The sequence below is a fragment of the Nyctereutes procyonoides genome, unplaced genomic scaffold (assembly GCF_905146905.1).
Source record: "Nyctereutes procyonoides isolate TBG_1078 unplaced genomic scaffold, NYPRO_anot_genome, whole genome shotgun sequence".
Classification (NCBI taxonomy): Eukaryota; Metazoa; Chordata; class Mammalia; order Carnivora; family Canidae; genus Nyctereutes; species Nyctereutes procyonoides.
In genome coordinates this window covers 47,023,660-47,048,604 of record NW_026575051.1, presented here as the reverse complement: position 1 = coordinate 47,048,604, position 24,945 = coordinate 47,023,660, and the positions used below count along the sequence as shown (strand labels likewise).

Below are 24,945 nucleotides of genomic sequence, written 5' to 3'. Positions count from 1 at the left end.
AGCCAGCCAAGCACCTCCAATACAAGTTTCTGTAAGAAAGTATTTTCCACTGTGAACAGATACTACATAAAATATGGATTATTAAATATCCACATATTGGTGAGAAAAAGTAATATTTTTTTCCTTGTTCAACAAAATGCATTGGCTCTACTCCTGGCACTAAGGTTATTTTTTTTTAATATTTGATTTATTTATTCATGAGAGACGGGGTGGGGGGGCAGAGACACAGGCAGAGAGCAAAGCAAGCTCCATGCAAGGAGCCTGACCTGGGACTCAATCCCAGGTCTCCAGGATCATGCCCTGGGCTGAAGGCGGTGCTAAACAGCTGAGCCACCCGGGCTGCCCTATTCCTGACACTAAGGTTATAAAAGAAAACAAAGTTCCTGCTCTCAGTAAATCAACAAATATATCATGGACCAGAGAATACTGCAGAAAAAAATTAAACATAAAGCCAGTTAAACACATAGTGAAAAGAAGAGGATGAGGTTGATATTTTAAATTGGGTGATCAAGGAAGGCTGTAAAATGAAGGAGCAAGGTACATAGCTATATGGGGGACAGAGTTTTCCAAGTAGAAGGAATAGGAGGGCAAAGGCTCTGAGATAAAAAAAAAATGGGCTCAGAATGTTCAAGAATAGCAAGGCCAGTGGGACTGGAACAGTGAGCAAGGGAGATTGGTTGGCAATGAAGTTAGTGACATCATCTGAAAAGGACCCTAACTGGTAAGCCACAGTGTCATCTTGGCACTTAAGCCACGTAGTCTACAGTCCTGAAAGGAGGGAAGTCCTACAAAATTCCTCTGAAGTAATGCAGGCTGCTACTGTCCAGAAAATAATATAGTTAACAGAAATAATGTAGCAAACAAAATAATCAGGACTAGCTTATTCAGAGAGGATTATGAAACTCATAGCTCTTCAAGCCCTCCTACTTTCCTATTTCTATTAGAATCCTAGTTAGTGGAAGCTGGAAGGGGCCAAACAGTTCCAGACTAGAAACCAGGCTCTTCTGAATCTTAGCCCATAGCGTTTTCAACTACATCATGCTACCTAACATCGCCCCACAGCCATGTTTCTCTGCTTGTGTCTCTTATGACTCCCTTCCCTTCTTATTCAGAATGGTGGATGGATAGAAGGATGGATAGAAGGAAGAAAGGGAGGGGAAAGGAAAAAAGAGAAAAGAGAAAAGAAAAGGAAGAAACCATCTATATTCTGTTACTTTTTACTTCTTCATGGCTCTTGACTGTTTCTTCCCCAGTATCAGTCATCCTTACGGGGCCTCTCTCAGCTTCTTACAGTAAACCTTCTGTTACTCCCATTAAGGAAAATCTAATACCATAAAAAATGAGGCAGTATGTGTGTTCTGTTGCCTGTATATACACACAATTCCAATAATTATTTCTAATAAAAAACAAATACCCAACTATGAAATATAGTAAAAGAAATAACAAAGAAAGAAAAAAAGGAAGGAAGAGGTTAATGGTGTAAGATAAATTAGAAATAATTTTGTCAAACTGTTTTCAGTATAGCCCTAGATGACTTTTTAATTTCCAATTCATAGAGCACTTTTTGGATAATAATTTCTGGCTTACTCTTTGTTTTAGGAAAGCCCTAGTAATCTATACATCACAGAGAGATTTTTACTTGATAAAATACTGGCCATTTCCTTAGACAGATCTGACTTATCCAGAAATCCTGATCTATGTTAATGGAATGTAACCATAAAGTGACAACATATTGTTTAATAAACATAACCAGCCAGTTAGTGTTGCTCTTTCAAGTAATTACTATGGAAGATGATATATTTTAGTAATGCCATGTGAATTTCTGAAATCCTTCATTGGACATCTGAGTCATCCCTCTTTTTACAATACTGTGGCATCCATATTTCATTATATACACATTCCATCACTCATCATTCATAGCATAATTTCTTGGTTATGTCAGTCTACCAGATTATTCCATGAGTACTTCAAAGATGAAGACTTTGTTCTGGATCATCTTTGTGGCTCCTTTCCTAGTTCACCACCGATCCCATAAAATTTTAAAAATGAATAAGTTTTTTAAAAAAAGTGAATAAGTGACAATAATAGCACTTTATCCAAAGAAAAAATGGGAAAGTCAAAGTAATGTTGTTCCCAACAATATACCTGGAAGGAGAAGACCATCTGTTGTGGCAAATGTATAACCACAGAATCCTCGATACTGAATTAGCAATTTATCAAAATTTGCTGTTGTTTCTGGGAAAAGCCATTCTTGCTTTCTTAAATCCACCAGATGTACTCTATCTTCTAAAATGAAAGAGGAAGACAAGAAAAACTTTAATCAATAAGAAGAGTAAACAACAAGGAAATGAGCAGAAAAGACTGGCTGCTATGACTAGAATAGAGAGAGACAGACTTCATTCAAGGCAGTACAACTCTTTATAATATACTAAGTGGCCAAATACTTTGAATATGATGCTGACATACTAGGACTATTGCTTCTTAAAATGGCGGGGAATGTACTCAATGGAAAGATTCAAGGATTTATCTCTCAGTAACTTACTTTTGATAAGATGTACAATTTTTGTTCTTTACACTTTTAAAATTCTTCCTAATGGTCGCTGGTTTACTTATAGACATGTGATAAACACATTGTCTAAATTTTTTTTCTTCAAATAAAAATGCATATTTATAAGACACTGGTCTCCAGGGTTCTTATCTTTTGCAATCCTACTATACTTCTGGGCCTGGCTGTATATCAGAACATCAGTGGATGCCCTTTTGGTCACAACAAGAAGTAAATGCAAATGCTGGGGTAAATAAACCTTCTTTCTTTTTTCCTGCTATGCCCTGAAAGCCTCAAGAAAGGGATGAGATGTGGCAAGTGTTAATTAAATTCTTTTAGAAGAATATTGGGTCTCCCAATTCACTGGGATCAGTAACTGATGGTGTCCTATTGAATATGAAGTGGTGACATATGGTGGAAAATGACACGTTAACTCTAAGCAGTCAGTTGTCTTGCCAATATGGTTGAGTTTAACATCTACTGTTGAAGTGACTTTAACATCTTAATTTCATGTAGTATTTGTGTAGATAGGCTGTTTTAACAAAATAAAAGGGGTAGGAAAAACTTTAACTGGAAGGATACTTTGTGTCTTTCTGATTTAGTTTGCCGGGGGTTTATATTCTAATAGTTTAAGAATGGAAATTACTACTTCATTTTTATTTTCCACTTTCAACAAACCTTGAATTTGAAAAGGAAATTTAGAGAGTAAGTTATCTGATTTCATTTTCTAGAAAAACCTTTTAAGGCAACAACTTTCAGACTCTATTTTGGCATTTCTCATGAACTTCAAGTTGTCTTTAACTAAGAAGATGCCAAAACAGGAAAAAGTAGTTTGTTGATAAAGACAGCCTTTTCATAAGAATCAATGCATCTTTTAAAGGTTCTAAAATAAGCTCAAATGTGCGGGAATAAAATTCACTGATTTATACATTTCAGCCTGACTCTGAGGTGGATATATGGCAAATAGCATTCCAAAGAAATGGAGCTTTACTTGGAAAAAATATGGCAAAGAATAATAGTATTTTCTACTATGAATCAATAATAAAATCACAAAGACTACAATAGAAACACATAGGCAAGGAGCACATTATCAACTAAAATGCTTACAATACCATGAAGAATGGTTATTGCTGGATAGTAAGGTATTCAGTTTATGCATTTTCTGTTTGCAATATTTTCTATAACAAACATTACTACTCTTTTAATCAAGAGATATGTTTAATACCTTATCAGAAGGAGCCTGAACTTCTTTTTTTTTTTTTTAAGTAAAGTCTACACCCAATGTGAGGCTTGAACTCACAACCCCAAGATCCAGTAACACGGGCTCCTGGGACCAAGCCTGCCAAGTGTCCCACACATGAAATTTTTAAAACAAGAGTGGCTTTATTCTAGAGGCAATTTTAAGAGGAAGAGGAAGTCAAGGATGATTTCTATTACCCAAGTGTTCTTTCACCCTGCACACATCAGTTTTCACAGTCAGTCCATCCAGAAGATTCTGCATTACTTTCTCAGGAAAGAGTAGATCATGAGCACCCAGGAATGGCTCAAGATGAGTTGTTAAATTGCTGAGGACACTAATCAAAACAGTTTCATCCTGGAAGCTAGTCCACAGTCTGGAGAGTGCAATGAAGATGGGCTGAGCAGGAGAAAGCAATATTCAAAATATAACTGGCTCATAAAATTATAAGTCACTGTACTCTTTTAACAAATTTTTGTTTGTAAAGAAATTCATTCTTCCTGAAGATAAGTCAAAGTCTCCTGAAGTTAAACAATAACATCTACATAGCAACTGGACTCATAAGTTATGAGAAAAAAACTTGGGGATGCTTGGGTGGCTCAGTAGTTGAGTATCTGCTCTTGGCTCAGGTCATGATGCCAGGGTCTTGGGACGGAGTCCTGCATCAGGCACCCTGCAGGGAGCCTGACTCTCCCTCTGCCTATGTCTCTGCCTCTCTCTCTGTGTGTCTCTCATGAATAAATAAATAAAATCTTAAAAAAACCTTGTATTTTATTTCAAAGCATTTTATCTTAGTGTGATTGTCATAAAGTTATTTTACCCAAAAAGTCAAACACATTTGATCACCTAAGAAAGTTTCATGGATGCTTGACCTCAAAATATCAAGGGAAAAGATCTTTTTTTTTTTTAAAGAAAAAAAAAGCTAAATATGACTCATTACCATTAGATTTATCTGGCTCAATTATGATTTAAAAGAACCTGGAAAATCTAGAGATACATCTTGGGGCATATTTTGTGATCTGCAAGTTAAAGATTTTAGGTCAGTGAGATAAAATGTTTTTTATTCATATTAAAGATCACTGACTTATAGAATAAACATATAAAAAATTAATCAGGTCCTACATAGCCTTTTGTTTCTTGGTTTTAAAACCTAATATTAATATAATGAAATATTACTCAGCCATTATAAATGACAAATACATTTGCTTACAACATGGATAGAACTGAAGGGTATTATGCTGGAGGGTATTATGCTGAGTGAAGTAAGTCAACTGAAGGACAAACATATGGTCTCATTCATTCGGGGAATATAAAAAATAGTGAAAGGGATTATAATAGAAAGGAGAGAAAATGGGAAATATCAGAGAGGGTAACAGAACATGAAAGACTCCTAACTCTGGGAAACAAATGAGGAGTGGTGGAAGGGGAGGTGGGTGAGGGGTTGCGGTGACTGGGTGATGGGTTGAGGGGGGTGATAAGCACTGGGTGTTATGCTGTATGTTGGCAAATCAAACTCCAATAAAAAATGTATAAAATAAATAATAAAACCTAATATTAGAAATGGTTACAGAAAATTATCAGAGCTTCAAACTGCTCTATAAAATACTGTATATGCATCTTATACCTCCTTAGGACTACCAGATTTGCCCATAAGATGGTGCAGATAATCAGAAAGTCAGTATATAGGCCTAGTAAACACAGTAGTTATCCTCTATCTCTTCATAGAGATCACAAGTTACACCATCTCTTTGCTGAAGACAATTTCTAACCAGCCACTGTGAACATGTTTTCAATACTGCATTATGAATTCAGTAAAGGTTGCCACAACCTTTACTGACATTATGGCTACCATAACATATATCTGCATCTCCAATTTGTAGCAATTGCCTACAAAGAGAATTCCCTCATCCAACCTGCACTAGTAGTACAAAATAACCATGAAGAACAGGACCAACTTTATATAACAAATATTATATTTTTAGTAATTAAATATAATTACTTCTGATTCAATTATATAGGACTCAAAGGTATACTCACTCTTAAGCAAGGTCAAAGTTGATGGTGAATACTTACGAAGACTTGTGATGTTGGAACAGCTGTCTTTGACTTTATAGTCATTTTTAATTGTTCCAGTTGGGCTCCTAATTGCTTTGTCATCATTTCTACCTCTTGAGCACAGGTAATTACATCTGACTATGAAAACAACATAATGTACATTAACATTTTTATAATTTCACTACAAAAATCATGTATTTTAAGTCCCATATGGTCCCCAAACCTCCTGAAGGTAAGCACAATGAGAGCAGAAATTCTGTTCTCCCTGGTATCCTCAAACCAAGAATGATACTGGCACATGGATAGTGCTCCAGAAATACTTGTTGGATGGGTGAATCTTTTGAAATACAAAAGCTATAATTTTTCCCAAAGGTATTCTTTTTCTCAAGGTATTGATATGCGCTATAATTATATTCCTGAGAAATGGATCCTATGACACAGATTTGTTCAGCTGTTATTTTCCCACCCTCAATAATAATATTAATGAGGTGTTCCTCCAAAAATTATTTGGATACTAAGGTTTTTAAAAGTTACATCCAAATATAAGATGTTAAAGGTTGACTCTGAAATAATTACATTTATTCCTACTGTATGCTAAAATCATATTAAATACTTCTAAGTCCAAAAAAAGGGATGAGTATAAATAGGAAAACCAAGATGCAGAAAGGTAAGGAAATTGCCCAAGGATATAGTTAATAAAGGGTGGAATCATGGTTCTGTCCCAGACCATCAGAACCTAGAGCTCAGCTCTTATCCATTATATTGTACTGTCTGAGATGTGACTAGAAATGGAAATGGTATGGGTTTATCAGTACAGTACAAAAGAGTGACAGTCACTTGAAGAGAAAAAAAAAAGCATTTAAGTCTTCAGATACTTGTAGCCAAACCACAAGCTTTACTAGATATTTTTAAATGACAAATAATTATTTCATAAAAAATATCAAATATTACTGTATTTCAACTAACACAATCTTTATTCACAAATGTACCATTATCCTGTCTTAATTTTACCCACATTATTCTTTAAATATCTCCCTTCCCCGTCCGTCATGCTCCATGTAATTGTCTATCCCATCTAATAAGTCTCTCATCTACCCCATAGTTATTCCCCTTGTTTGTTAGGTTTTAGAAATCAAACATGAGAATGGAGTCCTAAAAAATCTCTTTAGATTTGTGCAACAGCAACAAGAAAACAAATAAATCAGCATATACTCTCCAAAGTAAAAGTTACATCCAACACATAATTTCTTTAAGCCTTTAACTGAAGATACTTTAGACTTACTCCCTGGAGCCATGTTTTCAGGGACCAATCACAGAATAGGCACACAGGACTTCTTGATTTTTCCTGATAATGATCTAAAACAATCACTCTGCTTACATGTATCTAAAAGAATTTGTTCACAATGATGTGGAAGTTTTAGTTGTAAAGTTGGTCCTCACAAATAAATAGAAAGATATTCTGTGTTCATGAACTAAAAGAATTAATATTGTTAAAATGTCCATGCTATGCAAATCAATCTACAGATTCAATGCAATATCAAAATTCCAATGGCATTTTTCAAAGAAATAGAATAACAATCCTAAAACTTACATAGAGGCATAGAAGACCTCAAGCCAAGTAATCTAGAGAAAGAAGAACAAAGCTGGAGGCATCGCACTACCTAATTTCAAACTGAATTACAAAGATATAGTAATTAAAACTATAGTAGTGGCATAAAAACAGACACATAATAGAACAGAATAGTGAGCCCAGAAACAACCCCATCATATATGGCCAACTAATTTATGACAAAGAAGGCAAGAATATGCAATGGGGAAAGGATAGTCTCTTGAATAAATGGTGTTGGGAAAACTGGACAGCAACATACAAAAAGAATGAACCTGGACCCCTATCTTAAACCATACAGAAAATCAACTCCTATTGGATTAAGGACTTGAATGTAAGACCCAAGCTATTAAATTTCTAAAGGAAAACATAGGGCAGAGTAAGCTTCTTGATAGCAATCTTGGGGGTGATTTTTTGGATTTGACACCAAAAGCAAAAGCAACAAGAGAAATGATAAACAAATAGGTCTACATCAAACTAAAAAGCTTCTACAGCAAAGGAAACCATAACAACAAAATGAAAAGGCAACCTGCTGAATGGAAGAAAATATTTGCAAATCATATATCTGATAAGAGGTTAATATATAAGATATACAAAGAACTCATACAAATAAATAGCAAGAAAAAACCTCCCAAACAATCCAATTAACAAATGGGTAGAAGATCTGAATAACATTTTTCCAAAGAAGACATACAAATAGCCAACAAATACATGAAAAAGTGTTCGATATCACTTACCATCAGGGAAAGGCAAATTAAAACCACAGTGAGATATCACCTGTTAGTATCAAGAAGACAAGTGTTGGCAAGATGTGGAGAAAAGCAAACCCTCATGCACTATTGGTGGGAAAAGTAAATTGGTATGGTCACTGTGAAAAACAGTATGAAGATTCCTCAAAAAATGAAAAATAGAACTACCCTATGATCTAGCAATTCCACTTCTGGGTATATGTCCAAAGGAAATGAAAACGGCAACCAGAAAAGATATATGTATCCCCATATTCACTCCAGCATTATTTATAATAGTCAAGACAAAGAAGCAACCTAAGTGACCATTGATGGATGAACAAAGAAAATACGGCATTCCACACAGTGGAATATTATTCAGCTATAAAAAAATAAGGAAATCTTGCCACTTGAGACAACACAGTCCCTAAGGGTGTTATGCTAGGTGAAATAGGTTACATGGAGAAAGACAAATATTGTATGATCTTACTTATATGTGGGATCTAAAAAAACCTAAAAACAAGAAAAAACCCAATCTCATAAATACAGAGAACAGACTAGTCATTTCCATTGGCAGGGAGTGGGGATGGGGGTAAAATGGGCGACAGGAGTCAAAAGATATAAACTTCCAGTTATAAGATAAATAAGTCCTGGGGATATAATGTAACAGCATGGTGACTATAGTTAATAATATTGCATCGTATATTTGAAAGTTGCTAAAAGAGTAAATCTTAAAAGTTCTCATCACAAAAAAAAATTGTAACTGTGTGGTGAAGGATGTTACTTACTGCCGTATTCATTTTGTAACATACACATATACTGAATCAATACCTTGTACAACTGAAACCAATATAATGTTATGTGTCAATTATATCTCAATAAAAAAGGCAGTTTCACTTAAGAATATCTTTGATGATACAGGAAAAAGAATTAGTTTTATTAAATCTTGATCCTTAAGTGCAAGCCTTTTAGTAATCAGTGTGATGAGATGGAAAGTACATGTCTGCTGTATATTAAAATGCATAGTTCTCCCAGGAAAATACTTACTGATTGAATTCTGAGCTGAACTAGCATTTTCCCCCCAGCAGAACATCATTTTTACTTGATAAAGCAACTGACCAATAAACTATAACTACTGAGCCTTAGCTATTTGGCAGATATTTTCTTCAAACAAGTAAATGAAATGAGTCTGTCACTTCAGAGAAACAACAGCTTTGGTTGCCAAAGATAAAATTTGCATTTTGAAAAACTTGTATCTGCCACCATGAAATTGACAGCATCCTAACACTTAAACCTATTTCTAATGAGACTGTTGGTGGGAAAAAAATTAAATCAGTCCTCTAGGAATGCTATCACTTAAAAAAATTTTTTTTTCATAATGTGGTCCAAAAAATGCTTAGGGAAAAAAGCATGTCAAGCTGGCATGCTTCTTCCCCATTCCCTTTTAATTGATAAATTCCTCATATTTTGTTCCACGGACATTTTTAACAAGTCTAAAAGAAGTACAAATTCCACCTGATTTGTTTACTTGCATTATCATGAAAAATCAAGAAGTCTGGGGTTGTCTATTCTGTGAATAGCCCCGCAAACATAGCTTAGGGAGAAAGTCTACAAAAGTCTTGACATATACATTTAAAGAAATGTTACATTACAACTGCAGCACTTATTTGCATCATGACAGTAAGTGGCTTTCTCTCTTTGGTGACTGTCTTGCACTTCAAAAGCCCATAGAGGATGGAATTCTGTTCTCTCAGCTAAGACAAGTCAACAACATTGTGATTACTCCTCCTTTTTCTCTTTCACAGTATCTAGATTTGTTTACTGCACCAGATAAAGTCCTAATTGAAGAAAAAAAAATAACTCACTACCTTACCCAGGCTATAATTAAATTTTTTAAATGTTTACATAAGCTGCATATAGCATTGGCAGAAGAAAAAAATTTAAATCAAAATCGACTCTTCAAAAAGTTATATTAATATACCTATCAAATAATGTGACCTTAAAAAAGAACATTCACAGATTTTATAGAGAGGAAAAATTCTCAGCTAAACATAAACCGACGTATTTTATATCCTAGAGATAATACTAATTAAACCAATATCCATTCTGTAATAAAACAACCCTAACTATAACTAAGGTAGATTGATGAGAGAAGATTGGATATTTAAAAACAAAACAACAACAACCAAACAGTGAGTAAGCCAAAAAGAGGTAAATGACAATTAGGAGAACTCATTCTGACCCTGACTGAAGTTAACATGAAATAGTCACAAAGAGTGGTGAGATGAGAAAATTAACTTTCTCAATAACATAAGCAGCAAAAGGCTTAAAAATGAGATACTGTCTAGAAAAGTAAGAGCTCTCCAGTTCATTCCCCTACAGAAATAAAATCAGAGCTGTTCTGCTAAAGCCCTAAAACAATGATGACGGTGGTATTAATAAACATTAACAGCATCAGCATAATCATCAATTTAATGAGACCATAACTAATAACTACATGCCAGGCACTGTTCTACCTATATATAGTGTGAGCTATCAACAACCCCATTTTACAGATCTGGAAACCAAGATACAAGAGAGGTTAGGCAATTTCCTCAAGGGCATAGATTTAATAAGTGGCAAAGTCATGATTAGGACCCATATGTTCTGGTTGCAGAGCCCACGCTCATCACTTTACCTTCTACTCACTGTCCCTCTAGTTCTGAGAATGAGAACTCCAATGAGATTTTTAGACTGGAAGTTAGCTGAACATGCCCCATGATTAAAAGCTCTGAAAAGATGCGCTATAATAAATGACATTCTCTACAACATCTTTACGTTATGAGTGACAGTTTCCAAAGGTTCTTTCTTATGATATCGCTTCCAAACACAGATAACAGAGTAAATGTGAGGTTCTTACTCTTGTGGACCTGCAAGCACTTCAAAATAAATTGATTGTAAAATCCTCTTAGTATCTGACTAGTTTTAAAAGGTTGATAACCACAACTTCATGTTAGAGGAACATCTACCCAAAAGAATCACTCAATTTAGAACAGCTGACCTAGAGTCCTCATTTCTGAAGACAATTAGATAGTAGGGCAGTGTGAACATCACCTACTAGTTTGTTGCAATGAAGTCATATCATCTGGATGTTTATTTTTCTATTCTCTACAGTAAAGAGAGAAGACAGATCAAGTGCATCCAGAAGTAGTAACAAGTCATTAAGATACAAGTTGAGAACACATCCCCGTTCTGTCTTTCAAGACATTAGTAATGTTCAGTCATATAAAAGACAGTTCAGGGATGCCTGGGTGGCTCAACAGTTGAGGATCTTCCTTTGGCTCAGGGCGTGATCCCGAGGTCCCAGAATCGAGTCTCACATCGGGTTCCCTGCATGGAACCTGCTTCTCCCTCTGCCTATGTCTCTCTCTGCCTCTTTCTCTGTGCCCTCATGAAGAAATAAATAAAAACTTAAAAAAAAAAAAAGCACAGTCCATGACTTGGAACGCATGACTTGGACGCATGACTTGGAATACAGAGGTTGTATAAAGGTAAACAGTGACCAGTGGAATGAACGTGTTAATTAATTCTATGGGAGAAGTTGCTTTCACAATGTATACATATATCAAATCATGACTTTGTATACTTTGAATATCTTAGAGTATTGTCAATTATACCTCAATAAAACTAAAAAAAAAAATCATTGACTGATAGGAACAGAGCTTGCTATAAAGATGTAGTTAACGAACTGTGTCTGCTAAAACCCTAGGGCAGGATGGAGATGTTCGTTGGTGATAAGGTCCCTCAATCCTTTCTTCTAAATTCCTGTTTTGCATTTTTAGGATTCTGAGTAAGTTTCCATCTGAAAGAAAGTGCTCTGCCACTTTAAAAACAAATTTTAAATCATCACTTTACCAACTTTTCCAACTATTTGGGGATACTGTTTGGCTTGTTCATTAAATCTAAAAATATTAGCAATAAAAATCTTTTCAACCAATTTTTACAATAACAAATGTTCACATAAAAATTATTTAGGTGCCAACCACCTGCCAAAAAGTACACTAAATATGTGCTCTGTGTGAAAACAATGCAGTATTACTTACAAGCACACACATACCACTGCTTAACTACAGCATGCTAACTACCATTCCACTGGGCACCAAAGAGAATCAACAATTAGAAATCAATCCCTACTTATATTTTCCATTAAATAAAAATCCAACTTCCCCATTTCTATTTTAGTTCCCAGCCCTACAGATGCAATATAAGTCAAGCAGTTATTAAGACTGCCTCCTTTATCAAAGACCTGATTCTGCCTTTTGTTTCACCCCATAATATATAAAGTAGTTGCATTCTATGGAAAAGGCCAAATCTTATGACATTAACTCACCAAAATGATCTGAAGGAAGACCTCATACTGCCGCACATTATACAGCACTTCTTTTAACATATATGGCTGAAGTTCTACACTCATGAGCGGGTTCTTCGCTGCTTTCTCCAGGATGGCTGTGTAGCGGTATGCCTGGTCCTGGGCAATCTGAATTTGGGAATCAATGTGCTGAGTGGTGGCTGGGATTGCTTCATGTAGAATGGCTGGCACTGTTTTTAAAAGCATATTGAGAGACACGAAACAATCTACAAAGAAGCCTAGAAAGTGGTCATAATTGTGAGCATTAAATTGAGTTTTTTTCTCAACCAAATTAATAACAAGACATGCATGTCATACATTTCTTCCCACACCATGAAGGAAATAATTGGGAGAAAGAAACCTGTCCAAACAAAAGATATTGTCAGAATGATAACCAAAAGGTAGCAGATCAGCTTTGCCACTAAAATATAGAAGAATCTAAAGAAGAGACAGGTTTTGGTATTATGTGCTACTGGCCATATGCCTCTAGAAAAGGCATATTTTGTGAAAAAGAAAAAAAGCTATGTGAATTACAAAATTCAACAGGATACAGCAATATAACAGATTAGTCTAGCAAGATAGAGAACTTTATAAAGAATAGGAATTGGACTTTCTAGAACAGTTTTTAGAATAGAAAACTTATTTCTATTGCACTAGATAAGTGATCTAGTAAAAGACACTGACACCTTATCAGTGGGCATGCATAAGGAAGTTCCTTCTATGGAGTCCCTGATCAAATACTTCATGAGTGCCTTCAAACTCAAGATGATGAATGCATTAAGTATATAACAGTACAGTTATTTGCAGTTTACAAATATCTCCTCTTGGACTTTCACATCCCATAACGGCATCAGCCACTCTTTTCAGGATGATTTTTATTATTTACGGTTATTTGACTTGGAATAAAGAACACCATCGCCTGGGGTACCTGGGTGGCTCAGTGGTTGAATGTCTGCCTTTGGCTTGGGATGTGAGCCCAGGGTCCTGGGATAGAGTCCTACACTGGGCTCCCGGCAGGAGGCCTACTTCTCCCTCTGCCTGTTTCTGCCTCTCTCTCTGTCTCTCATGAATAAATAAATAGAATCTTTAAAATAAATAAATACAATCTTAAAAAAAAAGAAAAAGATTGTATTTATTTATTCATGAGAGATAGAGAGAGAGAGAAAGAGAGAGAGGCAGAGACACAGACAGAGGGAGAAGCAAGCTCCATGCAGGGAGCCTGACATGGGACTCGATCCCCGGTCTCCAGGATCAAGCCCTGGGCCAAAGGCAGCGCTAAACCACTGAGCCACCTGGGCTACCCAAATAAATACAATCTTAAAAAAAAAAAAAAGAACACCATAGCCCAATGAACTGGGGAGGCTGGCCCACAGGCAGGCCCCTCATTCCTTCCACTGATTCACTCTCCCACACGAGCTTTAATAATAATGCTGTAAGTCTTGCCCCAGCAAAATTAAAAATTACTATCCATTATGAATACTAGCTGTATCCAAGGTAGAGTCAAAACTGCATACCTTAGGGGTGCCTGGGTGGCTGAGTTGGTTAAGTGTTTAACACTGGACTTCAGCTCAGGTCATGATCTCAGGGTCATGAGATTGAGCCATGTTCTGGCTCTGTGTGGGTGTGGAGCCTACTTAGGATTCTCTCTCTCCCCCTCTGCCCTCCCCCACCCACCCTCCCACTTGCATGTGCTCTCTCTCCCTGTCTAAAAAAACAAACATTAAAAAAAAAAAAGCCTGCACACCATAAATCTAGGAATGCCAGTGAAATACTGTGCATTATTTTCCTCAATGTGCAAGTTAGATTTTAAACCTGTATAACCTGCAGACTTAACCTAATGATATACCTACAGTCATCAATGCCTTCTCCTCCCTTTCCACAGTCTCGGTTAAACAAACGGATCCCAGTAACAATCATGGTGAGTTCATGCAGTTGGCGTTCTTTGTCCTTCTTAGAAAGCGTTAGAAATGTTCCAAGCTCAGCCTGAGGAAAAACACTCTGTAGGGCAGCTAAAACAAACCACAAGAAGGACAACAAAATGGTAGAATAAAGATATCAGAATTTAAATCACAGGTTTCTTTCAGTAGAAAGTTGAAAACTGTCTTCCTAGAGCTACTTCTGTGATTCTTTAAATTTCTAATACATGGTTACAGAACACATGGCAAAATTTATCACATATCAAAACTGGGCTACTGAAAATAATGCCGTTGCCTTTTGTCTCTTTTCAATAATTAAGTATCCATCAGTAATGTTTTGACAATGAGCATGAAAACAACCTTTCTACTTAGGATTCTGAATAGAAAAAGCGTTTTAAAATAATTGTGGAGGAAAATCATTAAAAGGCTAGAAATCTTGCCTATTCCTTACCTTAAATTATCAAAGTGGGCAAATGCTTCCTGAAGATTAAATGGTGTCCTTTTCTATCATCCACTTTAAGTGAGAGATGCAACTCCCTTTATCAATATGAAATCTCCCTTTCCAGCGATCCCCATCATCCAGTCAGCCTGGTACCCTTAAATCGTACTGCCAGTGTTTCTCTCCTAAGGACTGATGGGTCCCTGGATATGTACAGCTCTAAGAAAATTAACAATACACACTCTCCAGAAGTGCTGCTTGGGTTTTAGAGTTGAAACACAGTGTGAAAGGAGTCTGACTAAGTTTTAACCTCTTACCTGTGCTGATTTTATTTTCAGATACAAAGGGGATCTCAGGGGATCCCTGGGTGGCTCAGCGGTTTAGCCCCTGCCTTCGGCCCAGGGCATGATCCTGGAGTCCTGGGATCGAGTCCCGCCTCAGGCTCCCTGCATGGAGCCTGCTTCTTCCTCTGCCTGTGTCTCTGCCCCTCTCTCTCTCTCTCTCTGTGTCTCATAAATAAATAAAATCTTTAAAAAAGGGGGGGGGTACCTCATGGGCATCTGGGTGGCTCAGTGGTTGAGCATCTGCCTTTAGCTCAGGTGGTGATCCTGGGGTCCTGGGATCAAGTCTCGCATCGGGTGCCCTGCAGGGAGCCTGCTTCTCCCTCTGCCTATGTCTCTGCCTCTCTCTCTACGTGTCTCTCAGGAATAAATAAATAAAATATTTTTTTAAAAATGGGGGGACTTCAGTCTTCAATACTTTCAATTTAACATCTTTGGTAAGATACAACGTTCATATCTTTTCACATGTGTAATGGAAATTATATAGATTTTTTACCTGTTGCCTCTCTGACAATCTTGATATCTGTAGGCGATCCCAGCCCAGAGCACAGAAGCACATAGCTGACAATCTTTCGGTAGAGGCTTTCCAATTCTTCTCTAGCACATGCTCTATTATCTGTAATTTCTCTCATAACAGGACCTAATCTAGACTCCAAGACCCGGTGATGTTCTTCAAGAAATTCCTCTAAAATTGGCAAAGGACAATGTTCCATATATTTGATTTAGAATTCTCACATAAGAGTGTAGGACCAGAGGGAAAAAATGGCTTGGGTATGGCAATTCTATTGCACAAAAACAAGTATTTTCTTAAGGTGTAGTAATCAAAATAAAAAACACACAGTGGCCAGTAAGTAACCTAAAGGGAAAAAATCTAGTAGGAAAATTTATTATAGCACTTTAAATGGCATACTTTGTCAAAACACGTAAAACTTTCAACAGACAATCCAAACAATAACATCCAAAAGAGCCTAATTAAGCAGAAAGTATAGAAGGCAATTTATAATATATATTATAAGCACATATAGAATAAATATACATACTATATATTTACACTATATGTAAGCACAGGTAGTACAGTGTATGCAAGCACATATAGTATAAATACACATGTATGTAGCGTAAATATTCCTGTTCAATTATGTATTTTTTATTTTAATTCTAGATAAATTTCCTTTGAGTAGAATTATTGATAATATGATGCTACATCAAGAACTGTTTCTCTCTCCCCTCTTCCTGTGATATGATGGGGTCTAGGCTTAATTGTGGCAGGAGCCACAATTCACTAGTAGTACAATTATTGCAACTAACTTAGCAAGACACCCCATTTTACTATTTCAAGGGCAATAATTCACATATCAACCATCCACAGTTCACACCTATACTCTTACCACAAAAACAACTGAGAACTTTATGCAAATTTTAAAAATCTAAATTACGATTTCATCAATTCCATGATTACTTATCACTTTAACATCTCATTATTATTAAGCAAAAAAGCAAGATATATAACGTATATATGTAGCATAACTGAAAATTCAATACACAGAGGGAAAAAATGATAACAAAAATCCCCAAATGGATAGTAATGATTGCATTACAGTGGGGCAAAGGCACTCTTGTCTATAGAGAAATTTATTTTCCTTTTTCTCTTGTTGCCAGTGTGTCTTTGATGTATGTACTATGCTATTTACATAAAGAAATATGTTCTAAACTTAAATTTCCCATCATTCATTTCATTTTGGAATAGTTACCTAGGTAAGCATTATAAAATAATAATTATAAAGCAAAAACAAAAAAAATCAGCAAATTAGAATCTTTTAACTTTAATGGGCTGGTTGTTTTAATTTCTATTTATTGTATATTATTAGTGCTATAACAGTTAAAACACAATAGACTTGGAAGCATTACTATCAGAGGCATAATAATTAGAATTGAATACAATAATAATAATTAGAATTAGAACACAAAGGCCATTGGTGTTTTTCTCATTTACCATTTCCATCTATAGTATATACTTCAAAGTTGGAAAAAATTTCAAAAGATAGCTTAAAAATTTAAATTGTTCATTGTAAACCCATTAAAACCCTTACTATCTGAAAATCAATAGGAATCTTTTTAAAAAGGTATCAAAATAGGTAGATATATGTTACCTCGACTCGTATTATTCATATCAAAGTAGATATATGTTACCTCGACTCGTATAATTCATATCAAAGTAGACTTGCATCTTAATGGTGTCCAGGGATGGATTTTTACTATCCAACAGCCGAGACACACAAAGCTAGAAAAAAATACCCATGAATGAAAAAAAAAAATACCCATGAATGTTTCTAGTTACATTTTCTAAAATACTCAGAAGTATTCTTTAAAGTTATTTTCAAAAAAATCGAGACACATCAAAGCAATGGTTTCTGATACTTATCCACCAATAACTCCTTTTATTATTATATTGCTCTTTGAGGACTTCAGGCTTCATAGTTTACCCAATGGACAACAATTATTAAGTAATAAGTTCTTTCCCTGAGGTCACTGATATCACTGTACTCAAGTGGCTAACAGCCTAGTTGAAGGCAAGAAACTTGACACCTTTGCTTAGTCTATGCATCTGAATGTGGCTAAGCGCTCCATGAAGAGTATGCTCCTGGCTAGAGCTCACCTAGGGCTCTTCATTACTATTTATTTGAGCCTTGAACAACACTTCTTTGCTGATTTTGGGGGTTACTTGAATTTTATGAAAAGCGCATTCCTCTGCTCACAAAAGTTCTCTAGCTCTGCCTTCTATTTCAAAATTTCTTCCTCTGGTCTGTTTTCTCCCATTTTTCCTCCCACATACATTGCTCATTCCACTTCCTTGCTTTGCCCCTTTAGATGAACAACCTGAATTTTTCTTTTCTCTCCTCTCCTCCAACTTCTTTCTTTCCCTTCTCATCCCTTAGGCTTTATTTCTGCAGCTGCCAGGCACAGCAGCACCAACACTCAATGCACCTCCCTGAGCACCAACACTGCTTTTCTGGGAGCAGGACACAGAATGCAAGAGTGAGGCCTGGTCGCTGCATCTGAATCCATCCAGGGGTAAAATAAAAGCACTGTTTAAATGCAGACTTTACAAATCTGAAAATTAACTCATCCACATGATTTTTTTTTAATTAATTTATTTATTTATGATAGTCACAGAGAGAGAGGGAGAGGCAGAGACACAGGCAGAGGGAGAAGCAGGCTCCATGCACCGGGAGCCCGACGTGGGATTCGATCCCGGGTCTCCAGGATCGCGCCCTGGGCCAAAGGCAGGCGCCAAACCGCTGCGCCACCCAGGGATCCCTCATCCACATGATTTTTAATTAAGAAAAAAGAATACAGTACTTTCCTCCGATGCTGGATGTACACTGATAATTTATGTACCTATCATATTAAAAGCATATTGAGTTTAATTATTTCCAACTTAGTTGTATTGGGGGGGGGTGAGGGGTAGGAAACAACTCTTCTTGAGCCCTGAAAAAGAGAAAAATTTATTTTCTGACTCTCCTTGATTCTCCTTCAGAACTTTCCAATAAAATTTCTGGCTGACCATCACAGTCACTTTGCTAAGTCGGATTGCAAGAACAGGCTTCCTACCACATTTAAAATCAGCACAGAAAGATCCAGCTCCAGGCTACTCTGGAGAATCACGGTGTCTCTACTGCAGAATCATCCTAACAACATATTCCCCCAGCTCCAGGCTTCCAAGACTCTTCTTGATTCCTGTGGCATCTGCATATGGACCCGTGTGCCACTATGTGAATTGTCGGATGTGAAAGAAGATGGGGATGATGAAAGTTTTCTCTGCCATTTGTTTGAGCCCAGAAAATACCCATATACAAGCCTAGGAAAGTTTGCTTCAAGTCTTTAATGTGAAGGAGGGAATTAATATTAAAATCATTAAGCCTGGGAGAAAAAAAAGAAAGTTGAACTTTTAGGAACTACATCTAGGAATGTTCAGAAAATAAATGTAAGCACCTATATCCAGGGAGTCAAACTTAAAACATATGAGAAAATAGGAAGCCTTGGTGGCTCAGTCAGTTAAGCATCTGACTTTGGCTCAGGTCATGATCTCAGGGTCCTAGGATCGAGCCCTGTGTTGGGTGCTTGTCCCTCTGCCCCTGACCCTGCTCATGCTCTCTCTCAAATAAATAAATAAAATTTTAAAAAAGAATGTGAAAAAATTAATGATGTATAAAATTCCTGCCTTCTTTGGTTCTTAAAACTGGGGTTCAGGCACATATACTTGATTTCTAACTATGAATTATTTGCTGTGGCTTCAATTTTTCCTTTAGAATTGAAAAACACAAATTACACTGAATGAATAATTACCTGAATCTTAATTTAGTGCTAGGTCTATAGTATATGACCAGTCAGTTAATGTTCTCAGTGTAACATTAGATTAATAACAAGATATTTCTAAAATACAGTCACATTTAATGACATTGCTACCTGCCAGTATCCATATCCATCCTTCCTTACCAACAGCCCCAATCTGGATTGGGAACAAGATTTGTTCAACTGAAAACAGAAAAAGAAATCAATGTCCCTGGCTCGCCTGCAGTACCATTCTGGTCAATAAATGTAAACAGATGGGAAAAATTCTGAGAAAGCTATTACTTTCTGAATATAGTGACTGACCCAACTGGCACATGAACGATGGTGACCCAGGAAGCCAGGAAAAACAACCTATGTATCTTTAGACTTTATGAGAAACAATAAATCTCACATTTTTTTGTGCCACCAGTTGGTAGGGTTCTGTTTCATGAAGCTGAAGGCAATAATGGCTAATACATATATTGTATTCAGAATTGCAAACAAATAATTTAAAATTTGAGAACTGTCGTATAATCACCTTAACAAGTTTCTGTACATCACTTTTCATGAGGGTTCTATCCATGTTAAAGCCATTACTGGGGTCCAAGACAACAGCTTTCACCTGAGAGTGGAAAGAAACTATTAAATAATTTTATTTCATATAATTATGAAACTGGTTTGTTTCCATTTTTTAAACTGCCTCCTGATTACTGAGGGGTCGATTATTCAGCTGATTTTCTTATTATTACCCAGTTCACCAGTGCTTTCATTAGAGGTTGAAGGAAGCAAGCAATAACCATCAAATTTGAATATGGTGTTTGAAAAATTATGTGGAGAAATAAATTGACAAAAGTGAATAGATTTCAGATTGGGAAACTATTTGAATATATTATCATATTTTTATTATGTATTGTTAAATCTAAAGCAAGAATACAGAGACCAAGGCAATGAGTAATTTTTATAACAGTGAACAAAAATACATGTTACAGCTCTGACACAATATTACCGATGCTTCTAAAACAAATCAAGATCTTCTAAATCAGTGTCTATAAATCTAGAATGACATGCTTCATAGAAAAAAATATTTTTTGCTAACTTGTCCAGTGGCCTCAATATGTTTTCAGCAGAGTAACATTTAGGAAAGCTTCACAGAGTCTTAAGAGGGAAATCAGCACCACTTAAAGCTATTTTTCAATAAAGAAATAATTCAAAAAATATTCATTCTTACCATAAAAGCAGCCAGAGTTTCAGAAACAATCTCTCCATGGCCTGCACATTCTTGTCCTATTTCTCGAATGATATTCTTTATAACACTTTCTGCCTGAGTGGGAGGCATTCTGCCTAAGTAAAACAATGATTATTTTTTTAAAGAATTGTATTTATATATGATTTTTTCCTTAGATTTCTCACTTTATTTGTAAAGAGTCATTCTATTATTTATCAACTTATTAGTATTTATTAGCATCTATAAAAATTTAAAAACTTTTCTCTAATTTATAAAACCGAAGGACTTTGTTGATGACAGAGCAATCAGGACTTCAAATTGGAACTGAAGCATTTCCTATTTTGTGAAAATGACATGAATAGAGCCATTTTCAAAACAGAACTGGAGCAGCCATTTCAGGGAACTGCCCTGCATGTCCTCTTCTCTTCTCTACACCTTTGAACTAAGCCCAACTGCCAACATTCCAAGAGTCAGCAAGAACGAGAAAATCCTGTTTGAAAAGCAATAAATAAGAACTCTTGACTAGCCACCACTTCACTTACCCAATGACTGAAGTACAAATCTAGCCCTGCTTGTCAACACCAAGGAGCTCTATATCATGATATATATTTTTCCAATTTAATGACTAAACCGTATTAGGGAGGTAGATTTAATGAGAAACCCCAGTCCTATGGGTGCAGGTGGCAAAATATAGTTTTTAGGAGGAAATGCTTAGTCCACCACATTCACTAAGTGATCTCTCATAATTACATGGGACTCTAGGAAAACAATTCTTGCTCAGATCCTCTAAATTCTCTTTCCTGCGCATCCCAGCTGGAGTTTGGGCTTTTGACTAAAAATAAAAATGAAAAAAAATCAAAACATATTATGGGAAATATGGACATTTTGAAAGATAAACTCCTAAATTATTGATTCCATTTACTACAAACCAATAAAGGGTGGTACGTTTTAATGAGTTTCCCCATCTTCCCAAGCACCAGTAACTGAGCACAGGGATTCTTTGCTCGTAGAGAGTAACAAAGGCAATCCGGGTAGGTAAAGCGAACTCTCAGCATCACTAGTGTTCATTTAAGGTAGCGCTTGGCATTTTGTCCAGTACAATCAGACGGCCCGGGATCCGTGGCCACCCCATCACTTTCTAGCTGAGACCCTAGGCATTTGCTTCCCCCCTCTGAGAGCCGGTTTCCTTCTCTGAAAACTTTGGTATGACTCTCCCAGATTGTCCCAAGACCTAAGCGAGCTCTGTGCACCTACTGGTTAAAACAGTGCGAGGCATAAAGTAAGCGGTTAGAGCAGCGGCTTGCAACAGGTACTCAGTGTCAGCGGCGCCTGCGCGCGTTCGCGAGAGCGGCGGGGGCGGGGCCGCGGCGGGGGCGGGGGCGGGGCCGCGGCGGGGGCGGGGCCGCGGCGGGGGCGGGGCCGCGGCGGGGGCGGGGCCTCAGGGGTTGCTACGGACTCCCCTCCGCCCCACTTCTCCCCTCTCCCGCGGTGCCCCGCGGACCCCCGAAGGCTCTGACGCGCGCTCAGCGGGAGTGAGAGGTCTGACCTGCCGGCCTGGGCGCCTCAGACCGGACACCACCCCTGTTTCCGCTCAGTCTGGGCGCCGGGAAAGGAATTCTGACGGCAGCTGAGTCCCAACCGAGGCTGCCCCGGGCGTCCAGCCGCAGGGGCTCCACCTGCTGCGCACGCGGCCTCCTCTGGCTGTACACCTGGGGCTGCGGGGCGCAGCGCCTCGAGTCCCCTCCACGCCCCGCTCTGCCCTGCCTCCGCGTGGGCCCAGTAACCGTGGAGACAGAACGCCGGGGCCCAACCCAGGGGGCCTGTGCGGGCGGAGCCAACGTGGGGAGGCGTGGCTGCGCCCAAACGCCAGAGACTTTGCCCGAAGGGATGGGCAACAATTTTTTTTTTTAAGATTTTATTTATTTATTCATGAGAGATACAGAGAGAGATAGAGAGAGAGGCAGAGACACAGGCAGAGGGAGGAGCAGGCTCCATGCAGGGAGCCCGACGTGGGACTCCATCCCGGGACTCCTGGATCACGCCCCAGGCTGAGCCACCCGGACTGCCCTGAGCAACAATTTTTAAAAACAGAAACGAACAAAATATATAGAAGGTCCCAAACCTGGTAGAGAAAAGCAGGCTCACTACACCTTAGTGGTTAAGGGTGTCAAACACGAGGTTTCTTAAGAGTATTTACTTGGGTGAAAATTAATGAAGAGAAATCTCCTTAAAAGCAGACTTGGGAGGCTGGAAGGGGAGCCTGCAACGGGAAGCCCCTCCCACTCCACCATTAAATTATAGGAAGAATTGCCAATTAAAGACAGCAACGGAAGAATCTTCAAAAGGAAAGAATCGTCAATTACAGCCTGAACAGGGAAGGTGTACATTGTAACCTATGAGAAATTGAATACCCCTGTAACTCAGCCAATGAGAAATCCTCATCCCCCTGGACTCTTGCTTTTCTCAAACGGACTTTTTTTTTTTTTTTTTTTTTGAAGACTTTATCTATTTGACAGAGAGGCAGGCAGAGGCAGAGGGAGAAGCGGGCTCCAGGCTGAGCAGGGAGCCCGGTGTGGGGCTCCATCCCAGGACCCTGGGATCACAAGCCCAGCTGAAGGCAGGTGCTTAATGGACTGAGCCACCCAGGTGCCCCTCTCCAATGGACATTTATTGAAAAAAAAAAAAAAAAAACCCTTCTACCTTCCTCTTTCTTCTCAAGAAAATAGTGTTCCTTGTCTTTGTTGTATTTGCCTTTGGTTTTGTGTAACTCTCTTGTCCTAAATTGCAATTGTTTGTTATTCCTGAGTAAACTCGCTTTGCGGGCAAACTAATGCAGAGCTCTGTTTTCAAGGTTAACAGTTAACTAGTGTGGGAACCTATATGGCCTCTAAAAGGGAGCCAAGGCGGAGGCAGGAGCCAGTTTGGAGAGGATGAGAAAATCGAGAGGTTGTATTGTTGTATGGAGTTTATATAAAAGTGTCTAGTTTTTAAAAAGCAAAAGCAAAAAGGATTGTTGTGCCCAAGATTGCGAATCCTAGAAACCACCAAGGAGCCGACACCCATGCAAGTACATGAGGGTTTATTCACAAGCTCGAGCTTGGGTCCAAGTACACTCCATACAGCAGAGCAGGGACTTGGACCCCGAGACTAAGAAGCACAGCAGTGTTATAGGGGCCAGTGGCCAATGAGATTGTAACATACGCAGAAAGTTGCACAGTCATGTCGGTCCACACGCAGGTGGCCAGTTGAATCATGATTCACCCTATAGTGACCATTTGAACTAGCCTATTATTCTGGTTAGAATTGGAGCGCAGGTTTGGCAGGCAAAAGAGGGGTTTTCATTCCTTGGCTGGTTAAAGGTCAGAGGTCCCGCATTCCTAAGTGCTCCGGTTTCTGATAAGGGTGTGCTTAATAGCTCAACTAGGGTGAGGGAGTGCCTTAAACAATAGGCAGGTCGTGGGCGGGGGTTTACATGAGATGGCAGGTGTAGCACAAAATGGAGTTAGTCCTGCTCTGCTTGTCCAGGGGTAGGGGATTTTTGTTAGATTTCCTGGGTCCCACAGGATCACAGTTTAATTTCATGTCCTGTTCAAAAGAAGTCTGTAACACGGTGGTGTAAGATGCCAGAAGAGAAAACCACATTCAGGAAGTACATGATAAGGACCACACCCAGGACTGGAGTTGGGATGATGAGGTTTTGTTTCTTAACATTAAGGTTGATTAGGCCCGCCTACTGACCTCAAGTACAAGACAGGATTAACTCTATACCAGAAACCAGTATCAACAAAGTTTTATTTTTAAACAGGCTACTGCCAGTAATTTTTTCAAACAGTAAAGGAATACAGTTGACCCTTGAACATCCTGGGGGTTAGGTGCTCTGACACCTACCTGCCTGTCCCCCTAGCCCTCACCTCCACGTGAAAAATGGTATGTGACTCCCCCAAAAACATAATTACTCATAGCCTACTGTTGACTTGAAGCTCACCGATAATATAGAGTTGATTAGCACATATTTTGTATGTTGTATGTATTATATTCTGTATTCTAATAAATTTAGAGAAAAAAGAAAATCACAAGGAAAAGACATTTACAATGCTGTATATTTATTTTTAAAATACAAAATGTAAAAAAAATGAA

At 37.8% G+C, this 24,945-nt stretch overlaps 1 protein-coding gene across 1 annotated transcript in view; it reads right to left on the bottom strand.

Annotated features, from left to right (window-relative positions):
* The window catches only part of CFAP206 (cilia and flagella associated protein 206), a 31,644-nt gene extending 9,120 nt beyond the window's left edge, over positions 1–22,524 (bottom strand). The window contains exons 1-10 of the mRNA XM_055330458.1: positions 22,355–22,524; positions 20,812–20,924; positions 20,122–20,205; positions 17,442–17,532; positions 15,748–15,936; positions 14,406–14,564; positions 12,538–12,746; positions 5,856–5,975; positions 3,983–4,181; positions 2,146–2,286 (exon numbers count right to left, since the gene is read on the bottom strand). Coding sequence (XP_055186433.1) covers positions 2,146–2,286; positions 3,983–4,181; positions 5,856–5,975; positions 12,538–12,746; positions 14,406–14,564; positions 15,748–15,936; positions 17,442–17,532; positions 20,122–20,205; positions 20,812–20,919 — 1,300 coding nt within the window. The 5' untranslated portion in view covers positions 20,920–20,924; positions 22,355–22,524. The remainder of the gene's footprint in view (positions 1–2,145; positions 2,287–3,982; positions 4,182–5,855; positions 5,976–12,537; positions 12,747–14,405; positions 14,565–15,747; positions 15,937–17,441; positions 17,533–20,121; positions 20,206–20,811; positions 20,925–22,354) is intronic.
* Positions 22,525–24,945: the final 2,421 nt, after the last annotated feature.